The following is a 23,658-nucleotide window of genomic DNA, read 5'->3' as shown; positions in this document are numbered from 1 at the left end:
TTTGGTTACCGCCGCCCCGGGAACCATTTATTAGATAACCAACACCTCTGCCATAGGTAACCCCGAGTGGTTGGCTACGTTTGGTCATTTAACAGGGGTACCCGGGATCATAGCTGCGTGGCATGCCAGATCGGGAGAGGCTGGTTTGGAGAGACCCTTTGACCTCTCCAACTGGCCTCTCGACCCATCGCCTTGCGCTGCAGTGAAGGATATATTCATACATCGGTTACTTCTGGACATACTGATCCCTAGATTCCTACACACCCCTTATACCTTTTTCCTTCCCAGATCTTCCTCTGCTTCCTTTTCCTAAAAAGACCCTTCACACAGCATCCCCAAAGATGGCATAGGTCCTGAGGGAAATTATTTTTTCTGTGTGGGGTTAATGTAAAAAAATATTAGATAAGTTCTCTGTTTTTGAACGTATTTCAAAATAAAATGATTCTTCCAGATTTTAATATTACAAATCGATGTATGCAATTAAAAATTTTGAACGCAAACAAAGATAAATATTAAAAAAAATATATTTATTAAAAAATTACATGCCTTGACAAATATTTCTCAAATTCTAAATGTTGTTTCTAAGAATTATTTTTTTTAATTTTTCTGGATCGTTTAGGGTAAATTTTAATTATTCGGTATTCTCTCTTCCTAACACTGTTCAAATCATATTTCTCATCGTATTACATTTCTAAGATTTCTATGGAACTACAAAATAAAATAGCATTACTTTTATGAGACCATGTGGGGCAGGGATATACAGGGTTTTCCAATAAGAGGAGTTATTTTGAATAGCCCGCTATTTCGGTAGATGTTACTTTTGAAGCTGTCATTTTTTTGACATTTGACAAGTATAAACTACGCCATTAATAAAAATGGAACAATACACGCTTCAACAACGCATTGAAATTATTAAAATTCACTTGAGTGAATCAAATGCAAATCATCTTTAGTGATGAGGCCCATTTCCACCTCGGTGGCTTCGTCAACAAGCAAAATTGTCGCATCTGGGGCTCGGAAAACCCAAGAGTTATTGTTGAAAAGCCTCTCTATCCTCAACGTGTGACTGTTTGGTGCGGTTTATGGTCCGGCGGAGACATTGGACCTTACTTTTTCGAAAATGAGGCTGGAGCAACAGTTACGGTGAATGGATCGCGCTATCGAGAGATGATTAATGACTTTTTATGGCCGGAATTGGATGGTATTGATCTGGACAACGTTTACTTTCAACAAGATGGCGCTACGTGCCACACAAGCAACGAAACCATTGATCTTTTACGATTGAATATCAAAATAACACCTCTTATTGGAAAGCCCCGTATATCTCCTAAAAATACTCTAAGGTTGTTTGTTGTCTGTGAAGAATATCTCCCAAAACTACACAAGGAATTAAAGGTGATATTATAAAGCATTGCATACATGTACATAATACATTAAATAATTAATAAAATAAAAATTTTAATTTTTGAAAAATATTTATTCAATGATAAAATTTAACAAATAATAAAGATATTCAAGGGTGCATTAAAACACAATATTTAGTATAAAAAAAAATAGTTAAACATGTCTTTATTACCTTAAATAATTAGTATGTTAGATTTGAATAATATTTTAATAGGTGAAACATCTTCCATTACCGTGTTACATAATAAAATATGCTCATAGCTAGAAATGCCTGTGTTATAATATTAAAAATAAATTATGAATTTCAGAATTACAAAAATGTTTTATGTTTACAAGGATTGCATTCAACAAGATTTGACACAACCGATACATAACCAAACGTATCGTAAATGATTGCTTATCAGTAAAGTTGTATAAGATTTAAAAGATGTTATATTAGTAAGGAGCCAATTTTGTGATTTTAAAAACTTTTTTCAACTAGTGATGGGCATAATCGAAAAATTCTTATAATCGTTAATTTTTCGAAATAATCGAAAAAAATAACTAGGTATGAGATATTTTCACGAGTAATTTCTGATAATGGTGAAAGGACGCGGAAGATGCATTTTCCTCTGTCCTGGAATGTAATCAAAACTGTCAAACTAACTGCATAATTGTCTCAAGTCACAATCAAAATCTTTCAAATAAATAATGAATGTTTTGAAACGTTTTAATAACAACTAATTTAGTCGAGTGAATTACTAACAACTCGATTATACTCATCACTTATTTACTCCCGATTTACGCGTTCATAAAATAAAAACCTCTAGTTTGACATTTATATGTGCCATACATTACTAAATAAATAAAAATGCAAAATGGAGAGAGAAAGCTACAGGATTAAAGAAAATGTGGAAAATTTTATCAAAGAAATGTGTAAATGCTACGAAACCTTTTAGCTACTAGCACTTCTTGATCGTAAACCTATCAACTACACTAACAACTAACATAGTATTAACACAAGAGTTCCCTGACTCGGACAACTAAATACAACATAAAATTACACCATTATATTTACAAGGGCTGACGCTTAGATCAAGTATATTAATATAAGGATATATTATTTACATTTAAAAGCTAGTTTTAATACAATTGTGAGTAAGGAATGTAACGACCTGTTTCTAATTGCAACGTTATTTCTATGGCAAATAATTTATCACAATAATTTTCATCAATTTACTTCAACAATGGTTATAATAAAAAATATTTAACATTCAAATCATCAATAGAATTTATTATTTTTGTGTAACAATTAACATGAATACATGTATAGTATATAAAAAAATTCCCCTTTCTCCTCACTTCGCCAAAAATATAACACTTTTAAAATGAAGAAAATACAATGTATTAAAAACAAACACGGACACAACCACATGTCACTAATCGATCACTTTTATTCGGGAAAACTCACCCCAAATATGTTTCAATAAAACGCGATTGAAAAATTAACAGCCGAGCATTTCTTTTAACACGAACAATAATAAATTGGAATACTGGATTTCATAATAAAACTGAAAAGAGGTGACTTAGCCTAGGACATTCAAATAAAACTGAATTAAATACATGTAATTCGCTTAGCACAGCACATTTATCACCAACCTTTCTCTCGTAAAGCTATATACCGAAAATTCTTAAGTAATGGAAAATATTAGTGATGCAACTATTAGGATTCCAATGCATAGTTACCGCAGGTTATAAGAAACTTCCAAGATAATAGTAATCTACTATACTATGGGTAAGATTCTCCAAAAAGATAAACATTCATATTTTCATACAAGTATTTTTAGAAATAATCGGGAGACTCGATTGAATAATCGTAATCGTCAAGGAGTTGCATCACTACAAACTTATATCCTAGCATTCAACATAACACAATAATAAAAAATGTTTGATTTTAAACATAATATCATTCATATCACAAATATGTATTACTTCAAACTACACCTAAGTGGTTTGTGCTTTGATGAAGCGAACTTGTGCTAATTATGATAGTAAAATTCATTTCTGTTTGCGATGAAAACCACATAAACAATATACATTTTAAATGAATAAATTATCAAAATAAATTCAATAACCAAAAGTGCTCAGATAAACAACGCGATTTACGTAAAAAATAAATTATTAACATACCGCCTATGTTCTATTAAAAAAATACATTAAGAATTTAGGAAAATAATTAATCAAATATGTAGTAGGTATGCAATAAGTATAGTATACGTCTGAACGATGAAAGCATTGCTTTACGAGACACGTCGTCGATTGCGAAATACAGTTTATTTTATTTCATGATTTCATACGGAATGTCGTTTGCCAATTTTACATGTGAGTATAAAATATTTTATGTAGGAGTGTCGTAAAACGATTCGATGACACGAAACGAGTTAAAACGGAATGAAAATGTGATTTTACCACTTTTCATTTTACTCATCAATTTAATAAATAATTCACGGCGTTGTTTGTTGACTATTGACCTACTAGGCACTAGGCTAACCACTCGCAGGAATGACTCAAGAATATAAATGCAGATTTGTATAATGCATCTGAGAAAATGGTCTCCACAGTTTGACGTGATTTAAATAGATGCTAGGTTTTGCAATAATATCTACTATCTACTAGGAATGAAGTACGGCACACATTAGTTGGCGGACACTGGAGATATCAGCATTTAGAGATGTTTTCTATATGGTGTTGCTCCCGAGGTATGGCGATTATCAGCTTATGCAGCATGGCTTGTTGGATTTTGAGCATATCTTTCAACTCTTTGATCTCTGTTGTTAGTATATCCACCCTCTCCGATCCTTCATCCACTTTCATCTTCAAACCGTTCAAACCGGTGTCATAAGTGTAATCTGAGAGGCCGGAGTCGTTATTGTTCTCGTACCTCTTGAATGAGTGGTAGGTGGCAGAGGAGCCCTTAGAAGAGATGGTGTGGCCGAAATGCTTCCGCATCTTGGCTATTTCATAAGCAGCCATCATGATGTCGCGGGGGAGTCGATTTTCACCCGGGTTGAGAGGCTTTACGCTCAGCACCACCCTATAGGCCTGCGGGGACACCAGGGCTGACCAGTGTAGGATGCGCAAAAGGAATTTAGGCAGATAAGCATTAAACAACGCCAACTCCATATACGAAATGAGCTTGGTCTGACGAACCAACTTGGATAATCCCGCTGTTTTGCGCAACCCTTGAATGTCGTGGACGGCGATACCGACTAACAAGTTCATCAGCACCACGGTGACAAACATTAGGAAGAGCACGTAAGTAATTTGCGCCGATATCTCCAGGAGAAAGGGGGGATCGTTCCCGTCCGGATCGTTTAACAACAATCCTAGATCAAGTTCCCCGATCATCATTGTCAGAACTGTGATAAAACCCATGAACGGATTCGCGAACGAAGACGAGTCGGGAAATATGACGCAAAAACTGATCGTAAATCCAATTAAGATGCATGAATAAGCCATGAAAAGCTTGGCGAATTCCTTTTGAACTTTCTGATACATAGCTACGTACGAACCGAAAACGGGCAATTGTCCTATCATGAGCATAAGATTGGTCCAGCCGGCCAGTACGGCGAAGGCCCCCACGTGATTCTGCCAAGTGTACGTGCTGTTGGTGTAGATGTAAGATATCAGGAACACGCTCACTATCACAAACCACTCTATTATATTCTCGGGCTGCGTCAAGTATTGCCTGACCGTAGAATATCCGGCTATGCCGTATACTTTTCTAAATATTTCAAATATCGTAATGGCCGCCAGAACCCACCATTGCATTTCTATAACGAAAGGATTCTTCCGCAAAAGATCACCGAGGATGGATTGCTTCTGACACAATTCTTGTTCCTGAATGGTCTCTTCCTTATCTTTACTGCCGTTGTAGCATTTGTGCGCCAAGGCTGTCAACACGTACAATGTCAAAAATAGCACAAACATAAAACAAAAGAATAATCTCGCTATGTAATATTTCCTAATTTTCTCCCATTTTATGTGCAAAAAAGCGGAGCAAAGAGGATGAAGCAATATTTCCTTCTGTCCCTCGTCGACAAACGTATTTAGGTAACTTATTTCTCTAGGGTGACAATGTTGCAAAATGTTCCTAAAATCTAATTCCAACTCAACTTCGCGATTACTTGAGTCTTGCGAATTATGTAAAGTGATAGCGCAATCGAGTTTCTGCGTTATCATAGCCATTGAAGCCGGTGTTTTTCTCGTTATCACATTCAAAGCAGAATTTCCCTTTTTAGATTTAGTCGTGACGTCAGCGCCGTGGAATATCAAAGTCTCTACGCAATGCGACAAACCGTCCAAAGAAGCCAAATGCAAAGGAGTGAAGCCATACTCGTCTTTTTGATTGACGTTCGCCCCCCAACTAATCAGAGTCTCGATTATATCAAACGCGCTCTCGGATTTTCCAATGGCCGCGTGTAATGGGGTTCGTTTATCATAATCCTCGGCATTTGGTTCGGCGTTTCCATTTCTCAACAAGGATTCGACGCACTCGAGACAGGACGAGCGCGCCGCCAAGTGCAAGGCGGTAAATCCGCGATGGTTTTTAAGTTTAGCATCCGCACCTTTACTCAACAAGAGATCGACACACTCCACATTGCCCTCGTCGGCAGCGAGGTGGAGGGCGGTCGATTCTTTATCCCTTATCCTAGTTCTAGAGTTTATATCTGCCCCCGCACTGTTCAGCAATACTTCCAAACACTGGGTCATGCCCAAGTCGGCCGCCAGGTGTATGGGATTCATGCCGCTGGGCTCTATGGAATTCACGTCAACACCTTCCAAAATAAAAAGTTGTAGACATTCTAACGCGTTAGCCCTGACCGAACAGTGAAGCACAGTTTCTTCACAATTAGCTTTTTTCGTGGGGAGGTTAACGAGAGCTCCGTTGTTTATGAGTAGCTTCGCAGTTTCTGGGTGGTTTCCAAAAGCGGCACAATGCAGAGGGCTGAAGCATTTCAGTAAACCATTCACATCAGCGCCTTTGGAAATTAGGAAACCGGTGCACGCCAGGCAGCCGCTGAACGAGCTAAGGTGGATGGCAGTCATCCCCCCGGTGTCGTGACAGTTGATGTCGGCGCCGGCTCGGAGAATCGCCTCGAGGATGTCTCTCCGTTTGTGGAAGGCGGCCCAGAGGAAGCAAATGTTCTTCTCCACCCTGAGGGCTGGCTCAAAGACGGCGTACGCGGCTTCCGGGGAGAGAGACTGGGTCTCGATCTCCTCCAGAAGGGAGGCGCGCACGTTCAGCAGACGGGCCTGTTCGTGAAGCAGGATGCGGATAGAGTCGGAGGAGACTTGCACGCTGAGCTCGGCCGCGGGTTCCTCGAAGCTATCGTACATGTTGGGCGCGCTCTCGGCGGGCGGCGAGGGGCCCACCTCCATGTACTCGAAGTCCCCGGACGGCATCTCTTGGTCCAGCGCGGACTCGGGGTCCCCCCGCCAGCGCACGGCGGCTGTTGTAGTCTTGTACTTGCTGGCCAGTGGTAGCTCTTCCTGCTGTTTGCCGGAGTACACGCTGATTGCGCGCTTGGTACGCACGCGCCGGGAGGGTTTGCTCTGCACCCCCGGCTCCTTGTAGCCAAAGTTGTCCATCTTGTCGCGGGTGAAGAGAGACTCTTTAGGTCACTATAACTGCAAATAAAACAAACAAACAAATGTAAAGCGAGACAATTCGGTGTTACAGGAAGGTTAAATAACGAGATAAACAACGATGGCTGATTCACAAAATAAGTAACGGTATTCTTTGATTGTCGGATTGGCTATAATAGCTTGTTATATTTTTAAAAGATGAGAGTGTGACTGCCACAATATGAGACTAGAGCTACAACACAGACAAGCCGCGTGACAGCCGCTGTGGATGATCACTTAAACACGATTTCCATCGACAGTCACACATGGAATAATTTAGCCCGCTATTCGAACAGCTTGAAATACCTATATAATCTACCTACGTAATACCATGTACAAGTATTAAAAATATTCTCAAATGTATAATATGATTACGTATTAATAGTTTAGATACACATGGACAATTAAACTAAACCCAACAATTCGTCATTCGTCTCGTTAGCACTAAACCCACTGCCATATAATCATCTTCGCATGTTTACTCTGGAATTATAAGCTCGTTATGGCCACATAAAAGCGAGATTCCTATTTAATATCTACTTGACAAATATGAACAACCAACTACATATTTTATAATAAAATAGGTTTAACCCTCGCTAAAATGAATTAAATGACAATAGGTTTAAAATGTTATGGCGGCGGGCTGCGTAATGAATTTTGAGACGTCAGGTTGCGATTTCCGTTCCCGTCGCAGCGTAAAACTATACTATTGATTTTACCATTAAAAATAATGAAAAACTAGAGGTACCCTACAAATATGGTTCTTTGGCAAAAAATATAAAAATAAATTAGTAAGTATGTACATAAATATTTTTTAAAGATAACTATAAATTAACTATTTTTGTAAACAGCCTTAAATAAATGATTTTTTTTGAAATATAAATAAAATATTACAACAATTAGTTAATGCAGAGTAATTAATAAAAATAAACTTACCAATGGTTTTATATCCATAAAGCACATAGCCACTCGTCGAACACCCCTTTCCTTACAGGGTTGTATAAAATAACACTGTCAGCACTTATATAACATAATATCACAACACACCACCACAAATCACGAACAACTGATAACTGAAGCGTAGTTTCAGACGACCCTTGTTAAATTACGATTAAAATAGTGAAGGCACTGCTATTTTAATATTAAAAACGCGTTTTTAAAACTGCTGCAATATTTCAAACATTAATAATCATCGTTTCAATTTATTCAAATTTAGTTTTAATATATCAATAGTCGTAAAGTACTAAATGCGTTAAATAAATACACTTCTATCTTTTGTCTATGTAATTTGAACATCTTCCAGATTTGAATTCTGTGCAGATTTCATTTCAGAGGTTCGTTCTTTTTAACGCAGGTTCTTGGCTGTTCCCTGGTTGTTATTGGTCGTGTTTCCTGGGCGGGAAAAAACGGTTCGCGCTACTCTGTAATAGCGGAGCGCAGCAGGCGGAAGGCATTGTTCGTACCGCGCCACGGCGACGACTGGCGATATTAACTCTGCCGCTAGTCACTTGCCTGCAAACTTGGCCTGACTATCTCTCCTCTAAATGAGCCTGGCTCTTGATTCCGTGGACCGACCTTGGCTTACCGCTGTGAGGCCTGAACACACATCGAGCAAAGGCACTTCACCAAACCAGTCCAATAAATCGCCATCACCTGAGAGGTCACCCAACTGATGCTTTAACCACACAGCGAAATACCTCCGGTCCATTTCATAAAAGTATGATGCATGGACAGGGTAGGAGCTGTACAAAAACAAACCCCGCAGTAAAAAGTATCGAAGCAATTAAATAAAAAAATAAACAACGTCATTTATTCAGTGCAAGCTTTGTTGTGAAAGAGCTTTGGTCTTCTTAGTTTATCCTTACCTATTTACGTATTTGAAGATTTCGTGTGAATCTGGTCAAGAAAAAAAAGGCATAAAAAGAAATAGACACAAGAGCAGTAGTGGTTAGATAAAAAAAGTTTACTGAACACTCGACTCAGGTCGGTGAGACTATGTGCGACTGTGTAATATCTAAACCCGATGTAATTATAACACAGGATTAAAATGAAAAATGATCTTGCGAATGAAATGAAATGCGAAAATGGTTTAAAAAAACAGGGAAACCACAAATAAATTTTGCTTAAAAATGACAAGAATAACCATATAATAACAACAATTACACAAGAAACACCGGGAGAAAACTTACTGATATGAACTAGGTACTGTTCATTTTTTTAAATCTCGTCAAATTATTCGTTTTCCTGTAAGAACGGGAATGCAGGCCTTTAATGAATAAATTGAAAGGCTTCCTAACAAAGTATCACTTAAAATCGAATGTTTTAAGAGGACGGCGGAACACGTGTTCATACAAATATTGATATTGTCGCATTCCGTCATGATATATATTAGGAAAAGAACAAGTGTTCACGACATATTCTGAATGACTAATATTTTACAAGGAAATTGTCATACTATCAACTTTTTCAACAGGATCATTTTTCTCCGTGTACTTTAAAAATTATTTACCAGTTTGGTGTTCGCACCTTCCTGAAGTCATAGATCAAATAAGTAATATAACAAAACTAAATACAGCAAATATATGTATTCAATTCTCCGAAGTGCTCATTAAAGGTAAACTAGTAATTACATCACAATAAAAATATTCCTTAACAAGTTGAGTGTGTGCTTATCAATTAGACCCAACCAAATGAATTATTTGACTTGAATGGTTATTTTGTTATTCCGAGCGGCTACTTGGCATATTATCGAACCATGTAATTTATTCGTTGATTAAAATGCTAAGTGGGTAAAAAAAAGTCATGTTGAACGATGGCCAATTTTGAGAAGTGGATTGACGCAAGTGAGTAGAAGTGTCAATTTTTAAAACGAGAAACGTTTAAAAATTTGCAGTCGGTCATGATATGATAAATGATCTGCAGTTTGATAAAACGAAATGCCGGAAACAAGAAATCAGGCAAACGGTGCAATAATCATGCCTGATGACAGAACTCTGACTTGTGTGGGTGGAATTGTCAACAACTGCACAGAAGAAGATTCCCAGTGCATGGAGCATAAATCATAGATAGAATCACCATTAAATTTAAGAATATATTAAAGAGAATTTTGGTTAGATTTTTTTAGGATTTTACCCAGAAATCTTAAACAACACAAAGGCATAAATAAATACAAAACCTTGTTTGTGAAAAATACCAAAAGATAAATTAGAGCTATATAATACACTAGCTGATGTGTACCAGCGTTGTTCGGGCGGGGACTTATAAATGGTTTGGGGTAAAGTTTTGAGGTAGTGAGGCATTTTTAAGATATACAATTCCTTAGTACATTATTTTGGTGTATCTCATAAGGTTTAGCCAGCGGTAGCAATGTAAGCGCCCGAAAATATTTTTTGCGACTTGATTACTTTTCCTTTATACCAAGCCCATATTGAAAGAATAGAAAGCGACGAGAAAGAAACACGACGTCAATTTTTGATCAAATCTTGACAAATATTCGAAAAAATTCCCCAATTCCTCGTGTATGTGCACAATATAATACAAAATTTTACAGCATTGACATTTTTAGTAATAAGTAATAACCTAAAGAAATATCGATATGAAGTAATGCGTACGATCGATTATTAATATGAGTATGCATCGGGAGCATCTCCTATCCTCTTCCTATTTTCCTCTTCCTCTCCCCTTCTTTTAACCCAAAATTAATTTTAAGATATTAAAACTTCATTTCCAATGAACTTTAGCATAAGAAACTTCTGTGGCTTGACTTCAGTTGACTTATATATTTATCGTCGTATATTATGTAAAAGCTGTTTGTTTCTTACAAATAAATAAATAAATTACAAATCATCGACTTTTCTCTACTCTCCATAAATATAATATGTATGTATTATATAGATCAACCTTTCGGAAGAAATTCTCTAAATGTTAGTGAAAACCCTATAAAAATCCGTTGGGTAGTTTAGAAGAACTAATCGCACTTTGTTTTATACTAATTCGACATGTACAAAAAAGGAATCCGTTTTCTGAAGCACCAAAAATTACGAACGTCTGAAATTTCTAGGCAAGAAAACTTTTTCCAGGTGGCAAGGTCACTTCATTAGTGAGCTATGTATCTTTTAAATATAAATAAAAGTATACTTACATCAAAAAAGTAAGACAAGACATCAATTGAGACGAATTAACTTTTATTATAAAGCGTTGAAATCTCTCGAACGAAAAAAAGATTAGGCTATCGAAGTCGATTAGTAAGACTAGTGATATTATTATCTGATCAGAAATCGTGAGATAATTTCAGAATCACCAATCATTAAGTTATTTTTACATATTTTTGCTATACAGTAAACTGGTTAAAACATGCAGTACCCGATTACTAATGCGAGATAAATTAGTCGAAGAGGAAAAATCTTCGATGAATCCGGGAGATTAATTAATAAAATTATTAGATTCGACATAGTGAAAAAACCCACATTTAAACATAAAACAGAGAAATCGATGCCAAATTTAGGACATTTATGGTGCGAGATATTTGTACACATATTAATATTTAATTAATAAATATTATTTAACAGTCCAACATGGAGAAAAATGAGTATGACTAATTTATTAAAAATCTCTTTAAAATTGTTATTTTATATATTATTATAAAAATCTCTTTAAAATTGCCGTTTTTGGTGGCAAGATATATGGGGTATGAATAAGAAAACTTTAAGGAAAAGAACAAATTTTAATTATTTTTTAGTTAAATTTGGGATTTGGGTTGCCATAGTCTCACTGGCCCCAGACGGTTGGTAGCAGTTGGTACTCACATAAAAGAAGAAGAAAATTGCGCATACCTCCAATGACAATAGGATGAGTCCATATTTTATTTAGGCAGACAGTATTGTTTGAAAATTTTCCATCGAAGTAGGCCGTATGTACCTACATGTTAAAAGCAATGTCACCCAAATGACGAATCGCAATTTGGTTAACCATAGAGGCACCATTGACAGTAAATTATCCAAAGTGGACCAGCGAAAATGCCACAAAGGAAAAACCAAGTCAACAATGACAGTTCATGGGAGACTGGATGGACTATTATTATTTATCGCACGGATCAGTTGACAAAGCGAATCCGCTCAAGCTCAAGTCATGTCCAACGGGGACCCGGGTGTATTAGCACACAACGTGAATTATTTTTTTTAAATATGACGCATCAACAACAACAACAAAAACTAGAATGAACGTCAAAAAAACAACACGCACATCACAATCAGGAAATAGATATTATGTTTTTTTCACACTTTTCAATTGCATAAAATCACGTATATTATCCAGAATGAAAAGAGTGCATAAAGCGGACGTTTTGAGGAAGCTACAATCCAAAAATATGTATACTCTTGGTATACCTTATATTGTAGGTAATAGGCATTAAAATCGCTTGACAAAAGGAGTCTAGAGACGTTCGATTTCAAGCACAAAACTGGTTTTTATTTATTTTGTAAATAATTTTATAAGAAATCAAAAAAGTTAATCAAGTGAAACTGTCACAGATAATCTTAGCTATAATACTGTATTTTTTTAAAGTTGGTAGTTTACATTTATATTTTTTATTGAGTAATTTATTTTTTATTTGTATTCTACTCAAGCAAAACGATAGGAAAACCCTCAATTTATCTAAAGCATATTTTTGGTATTCATAATGTACACCAATTCGTTATAAGGATAGATCAAGATAGTGATTTGGCATGAAGCTTCGCCTTAAGCAGAAAATCAGTTTTCTCAAGAAGCAACATTTTTCTAGAAAGATGAGTTTTGGCATCATGAAAATTGATATCGCATTCTTGCTAGGCTCATACAACTTCTTTCAGTTTTCATCGTGAGCTCTGGAGCTTTGACATGTTATAACTAGTACTTCTGTGAACCGTAAAAAAAGTAGTTTTCTAATTTTCTTTTATAATAAAAATAAATCTAATCCATAATTTCAAATTCACAAACGCGACTAGCCACGATTATTTTTTTTCTTTATATTTATTTTGAATATATATTTTATAATTTTTCTTTCCTAACTTACTATACAGGGTGTCCGGAAACTCGTAGTACAAGCGGGAAACTGGTGAATCTACATCACATTTGGAGTCGATTTTGTAGTATTTTTTTTTTTATTTGAGCTTTCGTTATCGAGTAAATCGAGTTTGAAGTTGATTTTTTTTTAATTTTTTTTATTTTTTTTTTAATCAAATTCTTATAAATTATTACTGAAGATCAAAGTACCCAACTAATTAAAACTATTTGAAAGTAAAACAAATGAAGAAACTTGGATTTGAAGCATTATTTTGAAATCACCCTTCATTTAACCCGGTGTAATCATAAAATATTTCTGCTCTGTAGGGTTAAAACATCTGTTATTCAACCCTAAACACCAGAAAAAACTTTAACCCTAAAATAGCCGAAAAATATTTTTTTTTGGTTTTTTTTTTTTTTTTTGAAAATGCTCAAATCAAAAAACTTTATGTTTTTTTGGGTTCCCCATGTGGTGTAGATTCTCCAGTTTCCCGCTTGTACTACGAGTTTCCGGACACCGGTATATTAATTTTTAATTTACGAGTGCATTCCACGTATTATATGGAACTCGTGGGATTGCACCACCCTCCCCGAGATCTGCAATAAACAAAGCAAAAAAATCATAAAGATTTGTAAATAGGTACTTACATACATAAATATAATGACAATTCTTTTTTCAAACTTTCTTCACGCAGGTTGGTATTGAAAAAATGCGAATAAGTACAAATAAACACGACGATATCACATTTTAAAAAAAATCTCTAACGAACTAATAAAACGGTCACTATCTTGAAACGGAAAGTACAAGCAAATTTACAGGCAGACGAAATGCAAAACGGTCGAGTTAAAACACAACTATATATTTCGATTGTTCGACAATAAGAAAGATGTAGTTTTTTTCTTCATCTTTTAGAAGAGAAAATAGATCAGATATGTTTACACAGAAAATTGCAATTAGTTTCGGCTCGCATGACATTACCATCGTGAGCTGTGGAGTTTAAAAAAAATGATAAAAATAATTTTAATAAAATGTTTTGAAACGTAGCAAAACCAGTTTACTTTCACGAATAAAAAAGATCCAATAAAATAAAAGAAAACATCCTAAGTTCCTGATAAAATATTAGTCACTCAGAATATATCGTGAACACGTGTTCTTTTCCGAATCGCGACGGCATGCTACAATATTAGTATGTCAGTATCAATATCATTATTTGCCGTCCACATAAAACATTTGCTTTTGACTGATACTTTGTTACGAACTCTTTCAAATTGATTCGTTACAGGCCCGTAGTCCCATTTTTAACAGGTAAACGAATAATTTGAGAATATTTTTAATAAGTGAACTGTATTACATATCAGCAAGTTTTCTTCGTGTATAATTGCGTTTATATTTTAATAATAGAAGATAAATATTGATCAGTCTGGAGTGATCATCGATAGAATGTATAATGTCTTGGCTTGACCTTTTGATCGGTATGAGGCACTCTCGGAGCGGCTTCCGTTACTTGAAGTGATGTTAATGTCCAGTATTGAATAATAGTTTTCCTCCGATCCCTCGCCAGTTCTTAGTCTCGCCAATCTTCATGTTCAGACTATGCTACTGTCTACTATGTATTTATATAGGAGTACCGCTGATAACGCCGTTGTAACTTTTCCATTTTGCTACAACGGAGCTCTCAAAAGTCTTAGCATAGTTTTATTATTATTATTTTTTAATTTATTTGAAACCGCACAACAATCCCATCTCCTCCCAACTGACTGGAGTCTGGAGCCATTAAGACAATGGCACTCCAATTGGGGTATGTTGTGATGCTGAAGGAAGTGGGGAGAGGAAAGAGTACTTGGCTATTCGGATCTGGTCACCAAACACGGCCAAAGCAATTTCAAGCAACGTTGGAATTCTGAATGGTGGTCTTACACCAGGGCGTTAATGAGAGTATCTTCCACTCTGGAACGTGCGCAAATATACTATATATTATTTAAAAGAGTAATTTGTGAAATAACACAAATCAATCCAATAAAATTTACTTGCGCACGCCGGTATTTGAACACGCTTACCTCCAGGCCGTCAAACGACATAGAAAAAGAGGTTGAAATGAAACATTCAGTGCCAGGATCATAGCTTATACAGGGTGTATCGGCACGTACCCGACAAACTTTAACCAGCTATTCCTTAGCACATTTGAGTAAAACATGTTATGGGCACTTTGCTGTCCGGTAACATTTTATTTAATAAAAAATTTATTATTCATATTTTCACCACATGTCACCAATGTTTTATCCTTTGTCAAAGTTTGAAAACCTGTCTGGCAATATTTTGTTCGAGTTTCGTTGAATAATGTACGTACGTAGGTACCTACGTTGGCGCGCTTTTACAATCACAACGAAATGGCACGGCACCATTCGTCTCATTTTTAACTATTATTATTTAGTGTGTACGAAAGAGCGAGGACACTTTTTGACACACTTGCTAATAACAGCTGTTGAACACGAGAAACAATGCAAATGACAGTGACGGAGTGTGGATTTTTTTATTTATTTTTTGTTTTTAATGGAAAAAAATGTTACCGGACAGCAAAGCGCCCATAACATTTTTTATTCCAAATGTGCTGAGGAATGAGGAATAGCTGGTTAAAGTTTGTCGGGTACTTGCCGATACACCCTGTATAGTTCCTACTTCCTACTAACTCTCATATCTTCTATGGTTCTACGAACGTTCACCGGCTACAATTACCGCGGAAAATACAGAACATTCAAAACCCACAATTTACCAAATTCACCGAACACAATATAGTTAATTAAGTTCTTCATGTTCTCCATAAAACGGTTATAGGCCAATATATTACAGAGAAGATTAACAAATTTGAGGTACATAACCACAAGAGCGATGCGTGTTCGGTTTTCGATTTGATCACTCAATTATACCATTAGCTAAAATATTAATTTGAAAATATATAAACAGCTTAACGCGGTTTAAAGCCAATGAATCCACTTACATTTCATCCATATTTGAAAGGGTTCTACATATAAATTTGGTACATTATGGCAACCTATCGCTAAAGACGTTTTACAAATTCGCCATAATATGCCGTTCGATTGAATTTATCTAAGTATAAAGAAGTCATGGGGACGGTTTATTATTTTATGACATACGAGATAGTTGTTAAACTGTATATAAGTTACATTATTTTATGATACGTTGTGTGGTAGAGTCGCTTTGTTGATTGGCGCATTCTGATAGGCAAAAGTCTTCGGTAAAAAAGTACATCGGATCTCCCACAAGTATACTCGTTAGGCACATATAAGTTAACCCCTTTCAACAGGTTTAAGTATATTTCAAAAATAAATGTTTCCCTCAATATATTTTTCGACGGGCTTCTAAGATGTTGAAATCAAGCATTACAATGATGAATAGTCTGCTCATATACGAGTAACGCATAAACCTTTTTATTCTCTTTCTATTTCTAGGATATGGTTATGTTCAGAAGGAGAATTCCTCAATAATATTCCAGGATACTGTGAACGAGTGCTTTATATATTCTCCGATTGAGATAGTTTATAAACTATAGTATAAAATGTCTGAAACGTGCGAAGGACTGTTTGTATATACAAAATAACGAGAGAAATACTTGTTTGTATGCGAGGTCTACTGTTCACAGAACTACTAGTTTATTATTATCCTGCTAGTTTCCCATTAGTTCCTACGACATCTGACTTACATATATAGTTCCTACTAGCAGAGTAACTACATCTTCTATAAATCCAACTAGCTATTCCAAAGTAGTAAGTAAGTATTCCAAAGCTAGCTACTGCACGGAGAAAAATAAGTATTGCAGATTTATTTAAATCCTGTTAAAAACGTGATGGCAATCATTTTCCTGATAAAATATGAGTCCATTCAGAATATATCGGAACAAGTGTTCAATGTGTTATTACCTTTGTTCTTTTCCTGATAAATCTGATGACGAAATGCGTAACAATATTAGTATTTTTATGAACACGTGTTCCGCGTTTTACTGATACTTTGTCCAAAAATCTGTCAATTCATACGTTAGGGCCTGCAGTCCCGTTTTCAACAGGAATACGAATAATTTGACCATATTTTAAATAAATTAGCAATATTTGAAATCGGTAAGTTTTGTCCGTGCGGCTGCTTTAATAGTCCTCAGTAGCTATTATAGTTCTTAATAACTACTGCTATCGTTTCTACTGGCTACTATAGTTCCTACTAGTAGCTAGTTACGGGCTGGATCATCGCTCCACGCGATACGAGCAGAGTGCCGCTCGCCGATCAAAATATTAAACCACGACATTCAATGAGCGCTGAAAAGGAGATGCAATTTAGCGTCGCTTTATATAAATAGCCGCGGAATAATGTCACGGTACAAGATACAAGACGACACTGTTTGTGTACTGCCGAACTGTGTGCTCCCGCGGCGAGGATCCCATCTCCATCACCATCTCCCGGGTCCAGCGGTTCCCAGGGAAGACCGTGAAAACAATTGTGCACTTGACCTCGCGTGGGTTGTCAAGTTGCATAAAGGGAAACGGTGCACTTTCTACGGGCCACAGTGAGTCACTACAGACTATAGCCATCAAGTACTGACTACTGACTACTGACTTCAGCCAGCAGCTCAGCAGCTGTACTGAAGTGCCTGCTACGGCTGCACTACCAATTCTAACTAACTCTCGCATACTTCGAAACGTGTGTTTTTTGCGATGACATTTGAAACAAAATGAATGTGCGCAACTATTATACAAAACAAAATATTTAGGAGTTTATCAATATCCTCATGGAGACTGGAAACGATATTAAAATCGATGAAACCAAAACTCGTATTTACAGGGTTTTCCAATAAGAGATGTTATTTTGAATAGCCCGTTATTTCGGTAGATGTTACATTTGAAGCTGTCATTTTTTTGACATTTGACAAGTAGAAACTCGCCATTAATAAAAATGGAACGATACACGCTTCAACAACGCATTTTAATTATTAAAATTCACCTGAGTGAATCAAATGCAAATCATCTTGAGTGATGAGGCCCATTCCCACCTCGGTGGCTTCGTCAACAAGCAAAATTGTCGCATCTGGGGCTCGGAAAACCCAAGAGTTATTGTTGAAAAGCCTCTCTATCCTCAACGTGTGTCTGTTTGGTGCGGTTTATGGTCCGGCGGAGTCATTGGACCTTACTTTTTCGAAAATGAGGCTGGAGCAACAGTCACGGTGAATGGATTGCGCTATCGAGAGATGATTAATGATTTTTTATGGCCGGAATTGGATGGTATTGATCTGGACAAAGTTTACTTTCAACAAGACGGCGCTACGTGCCACACAAGCAACGAAACCATTGATCTTTTACGATTGAATATCAAAATAACACCTCTTATTGGAAAACCCTGTAGTTTTTTTTCTATAGTTTTGAGATTCGACATAAATAAGTGGGAATCTACCTAGGCAGTAAAAACGTTCAAATAATTTTCACAAGATCATGATAAAACTAGTGCAAACCAGTGAAAAATCATGGGATAGTATAATCATATTTAAACAATTGTCGGTTAAAAATATTATATTATAGGTAGGTACGTTACCGCTTGTCTGAATTCTTGATAATACACCTTTGTCAAAATAATATGATGAAATAAAAAATAAATTTAATTAAAATTATTAATAAAAATCCTTTGTTCCGTTAATTTATCAGGGATTTGATCTGAAAATGCCCCTAGCGAGGTGAAACTGATTCGATCTCAAATAAATAAGTGTGTCATAGTTTAAAAAACCATAGAGCAAATAAATTTTTAAATAATAAAAATATCTACTAATTAAAGGTTTAATGCGTATTTACCCATTAAAATTTTAAATTAGAGATATAAACATATTATCCGTATTCACAGGATATATATAATACTTTTTCGCAATCAATATAATTAGCAAAAAACATCATTTTCGAATTAAAAATTCCAACGGTAACCTAGAATAAAAAATTAAAATCATTTGCAATGTGTTATTTCCTAAACCTACTTGCACAGTTTAGATATAAATATTTACTAGATTCAATCAGAAATATCAGAATCCTTCAAAATAATCTAATCATACACTCTGCATACAGTACTTACCTGTAGCAAACAGAATGCACATGTCGTAACAAAGAGCTTAAACACCAATAAAAACGGGGCGATTGCATTTTATTTAAATGAATTACACGAGCAAATAAAAACCCCAAGACGTGACTAATAAAAACGTTTACAAAAACCGTACTAAAGGTTTGCCAAACATTCGTTAATGCGATAAACAAGTTAATAAATCAAAACTATACGATTAATAAAAGCTCCCGTGGTTTTGATATACTTTGATAGTGAAATTCCGTTCCTTATTTCTTCAAAACAAGCCAAATTGAATGCACCGGACGTCTCTTACTGATTTATACAGCTTTACCATAAGCACAGGTATTTTTAAATGCATTTTCGCAACAAAGCATGCATGTCCTAGGTGAGGTAACAAACATCGCTAACCTTGAATAAAATTGCGTCAACCGATTGACTTTAACCGAAAATAGTTGCGCTTACAATGTAACAGTTTATTTAATAATGCTCCTCTTCCTGGTAATAGACCAACATTCAGAATTAAAACGTTGCTTTATTGTGACATGATACATAAACATTTGTACCAGTACCAGGGTGAATATAAAAAAATATTTAACGATTTAAAGAGCAGTTTAAAAATACCGTTTAGTCAAAATACAACTTTATGCAGATTTTGTGACTGATTTCGTTTTGGACCATGATTCTTATCACGATTCCAAAATTTCAGGCCTTTTGGTAGCACAAAGCCTGAATAAATGGCTCCTAAAGTTCGAACCCAAGTCGAAATTAGTGCCCATAGGAATGATGATTTTTCAAAATATACAACTTTATGAAGATTTTGTGACTGATTTCGTATTGGACCATGATTCTTATCACGAATCCAAAATTTCAGCCCATTTGGTACCATAGTGTCTGAAAAAATGTTTTCTAAAATTCGAACCCAAGTCTGAAATTAGTGCCCATAGGAATGATGACTTTTCTAAAAATACAATTTTATGCAGATTTTGTGACTGATTTCGTTTTGGACCATGATTCTTATCACTATATGAGATATGGCGTGAAATAATAAGTTACAATTTTATACCTCCAACGCTCAAACTAAAACTACCGAATCCGGTCTAAACACACCGCTATAGAGGAAAACATTTCGACGAGATATTAGTATGCAATAGTTCCTCTAATTGTATAGCTCTATGCATAAAAATGTATTTCATTTTCATCTATTACAAAACAATATTGAAATTTTGGAAATAAGTGCAATCTTACTGGGAAAATTTATAAATTAAAAACATTGTTTTACTTTGTATCTGCACCAATTGTGTAAAAAGGTGATATAATGAAAATAAGAACTCCCTGATATCCTTGAAAATATAGATATTCCCCACATATTCTCGGTTTATGGCAACCCTGAAGTCTGTCATTAATGTTAAAAATACCATTGGTAGACAATAATTTTCCAAATGCAGAAATCAGACATTGGTAATAAAATTTAATAAATAAGGAAAACTTACTAAAATCATAATATATCCTTGCCGAAAATACTTAGAAGTTATAACTATTAAACCAAGTGGCAAATTGTGCTAAACAGAAATAAAGTAAAATAATGCTGGAAATATGCTGATAAGTCTACACAATTAATAAATTATAAATTTTAGGACAAGTTAATAACAAAACTAAAAGTTTCAGAGTTCTGGGAATTTCGTTAAGTCAATACGCTCGACTAAACTTCGCACGGAAAATTAGTTAATAGGGTACATAACATGCAGTGTAAGTAATATAGTGTGTTCAAACAAAACCTCGTAGATCTAAGGCCGGGACACTGAATTGACACTGACAACGTTTTTTTTTTTTAAATTGACTAAAACATTTCAAGATTTTTTAATAAGTAAGAATAAATTGAAAAAAAAATTAAACTATTTTTTTTTGTCAAATCCCATACAAGTTAGGAGGCTGCTTTGAATGAGTGTCCCGGCCTTGTGATTAGGAGGTTTTGGTTCAATGCATTTAATATATGTATGTAAAGAATTTAACTTAACGTGAATTTGTACATGAAACTCCAAAAAAATATTTTTCAATTAATTAATTAACTTTTAAAGTCGTTTGAAAATTCAAATATAAAAATAAACGAGATACGGTTGGCTGGCGAGATAGTGACGTCACAGCGTCCTCGCGTCAAGTCGCTTCTAGGTGTTTTGTTCTGGTTGCTGGTTTGATTGCTATAAACGTTTAGTTACGCATTCTAAACCGATTTATTTTTATAAAACATATATGTAAATACCTACAATCATGATAGACAGCAGTATTCTACAAGGACAGTCCGATAATTTGCCAATAATCGACGCAATCACGATGGCATCATTCTTCTCAAAAATTGTTTTTTTGGTCATTTTTACATACAACTAACGTTTTTAATACTATTTTTTTAAACCTTTCGATTACAACAATAAACGATTTTTAGCGTTTAAGATTATGGAAAATATTGCTATTCAATGTGATAAATATTATATACACGCGTTAAATCCCATATATTTGACATAATATTGCGGAAGATGATCGAAGTGAGGTTCGATAGGCAGGTACTGCCAATATAAAAAATCAGCTTAGTAAGCGTTCAAAGAAGGTTTGAAAGGGAAGTAATAATACTAATTAAGTGTGTGTTTTAATTAAAATGGATGGAGTAATGAATAATTTATAATTTTTATTTATTTTTCGGAATAACTTTATTGAGTAAAACCTCAAATTGTAATATTTAAATATTGAAGACAATATTAGTTATTTCTAAACGAAAATCTGAAACAGAAAAATCAGAATGATTTTTGATTTTCTGATTTTTCTGTTTCAGATTTTCGTTTAGAAATCACTAATATTGTCTTCAATATTTTAATAATTTATAATGTTGCATACATTCAAAACAATGCTAATTTTCATCGGATATGCAATTAACGGCTTTCATGTACGAAAATTGGGGTTGCTTTTAAGCTATTTATTTATTATTGTACATTTGATAAAGAAAAATTATAAGTTACATATTAGGCTAAATGATACATACATGGATATTGGAATACGCACAATGATGGGCAATAATATGACAAGTACAATGTACGTCGAGGATAAGCTGCAATACAGGCGGTAATACATTATGGCCCAGTCAACATTAGTTTCTAACTAGGCAGTAATTGTTCTAAGAAACTAACTTTCGTGACATTCCTTTTCTTGTTTGGTACGTACATAATATCAAATTGAAAAAAAAAATTATATAATATTAATTTATTTGTATAGGTTATGTATTAATAAACTAAAATAAAAAAATATGGTCAAATATTAAAATTTGAAAGAAAATAATTAAAAGCGGAGATACAACCAGCCGCTCGTAATAAATTATTAATTAATTATTACAGAACGATGACCATTCACAGTTTCAGTTGTGAATGGAATTTATTATATATTTTTGGTCCGAAGCACGAGAATACTTTTTGATACGTCGCTGTGTTACTCGTATTGTTCATCTATTTTCAAAACTGACAGATCGTCATAATTCGTTGATTTAAAAAAACTATTTTCGTTTACTAAATAATTAAAATTATAAGGCTAGGGTATCCACTTTCTAAGGTTGGGAGCCACCTTTTACCTGTTTTTTTCATGGCGATCGACTTCCAAATAGAATCTTTAAAAAAGGCTGTTGCTTTTTTTCTTGAAAACGTTGACCACCAATCCATTTCATTAACACAGAAGCACGTAACTAGCAAAAAGATTATTTTCATCTATGTTTATAAATTAAAAACATGGAATATAAGATCGTAATTTTTGGGATCAACGGCCGACTGGCAACCCTAGCTATTTACATTAAGGACGGGTTGTATCGGAGAATTTGAACAATTCATCAAATTTCAACGTTAATTTTCGGGTTCTGTGAATGTCCTATTCATGTTCTGTTATTATATCATTATAGGCTAGTTGCTTGACAAACCTGAAATAAAAACAGAACTTGAAAAAATCTTTCGCAGAACTTGAAAATGAGCGTTGAAATTTGATGAATTGTTCAAATTCTCCGAAACAACCCGTCCTAAATGAAGTATTAATCACAAAAGGAGACAGCAAAATAGACAACAAATAAAAACTGACCCACAAATATCGCTAATAATTATAATTAGAGTTTATCTTGGTGTATAAAAATTCATCCTGCGTATGTTTGCGCTCGCAAAACTCGAAAAATAGTCAATATCGCTGAAAATTTCAAAGTTTGTTCTTATTAGTGCCTGGAGTATTTAGAGAGTGGTTTGAATGGTAGTCGGGGACGCCCGATACTTAACACAATATCTCTGCATTGTAATGAGATACGGAGTCGAATTAAAAACGATGTAATGTAGTTTTTTAACAGTAACATGTAGGTGTACAGTAGGGTGTATCGATTTTTAACTTTTTTTTTGTTTTCAAATTCCAAGCTGAGAAAAGGTTGCTACTAGGTA

General features: G+C 34.9%; 2 protein-coding genes across 2 annotated transcripts in view; both read right to left on the bottom strand.

The window, feature by feature from the left end:
• Positions 1-23,658, bottom strand: part of mRpS9 (mitochondrial ribosomal protein S9) — a 107,338-nt gene that overhangs the window by 9,965 nt on the left and 73,715 nt on the right. The gene's annotated exons all lie outside the window — the stretch shown is intronic.
• On the bottom strand, positions 1,427-8,586 carry wtrw (ankyrin repeat domain 61 water witch). Its single transcript, XM_089640442.1, has 2 exons — positions 8,008-8,586; positions 1,427-7,074 (listed from the first exon to the last, which is right to left on the bottom strand). The coding sequence occupies exon 2, from the start codon at positions 7,033-7,035 to the stop codon at positions 4,102-4,104; it is 2,934 nt and encodes a 977-aa protein (XP_089496568.1). The 5' UTR covers positions 7,036-7,074; positions 8,008-8,586; the 3' UTR covers positions 1,427-4,101.

Source organism: Hesperophylax consimilis, chromosome 15, assembly GCF_061612785.1.
Source record: "Hesperophylax consimilis isolate HC1 chromosome 15, BYU_Hcon_1.0, whole genome shotgun sequence".
Taxonomy (NCBI): domain Eukaryota; kingdom Metazoa; phylum Arthropoda; class Insecta; order Trichoptera; family Limnephilidae; genus Hesperophylax; species Hesperophylax consimilis.
This window is presented reverse-complemented; position numbering and strand designations above follow the sequence as displayed.

Coding starts and splice junctions, on each gene's coding strand:
- wtrw (XM_089640442.1), bottom strand. CDS start 7,035: ATGGACAACTTTGGCTACAAGGAGCCGGGGGTGCAGAGCAAACCCTCC.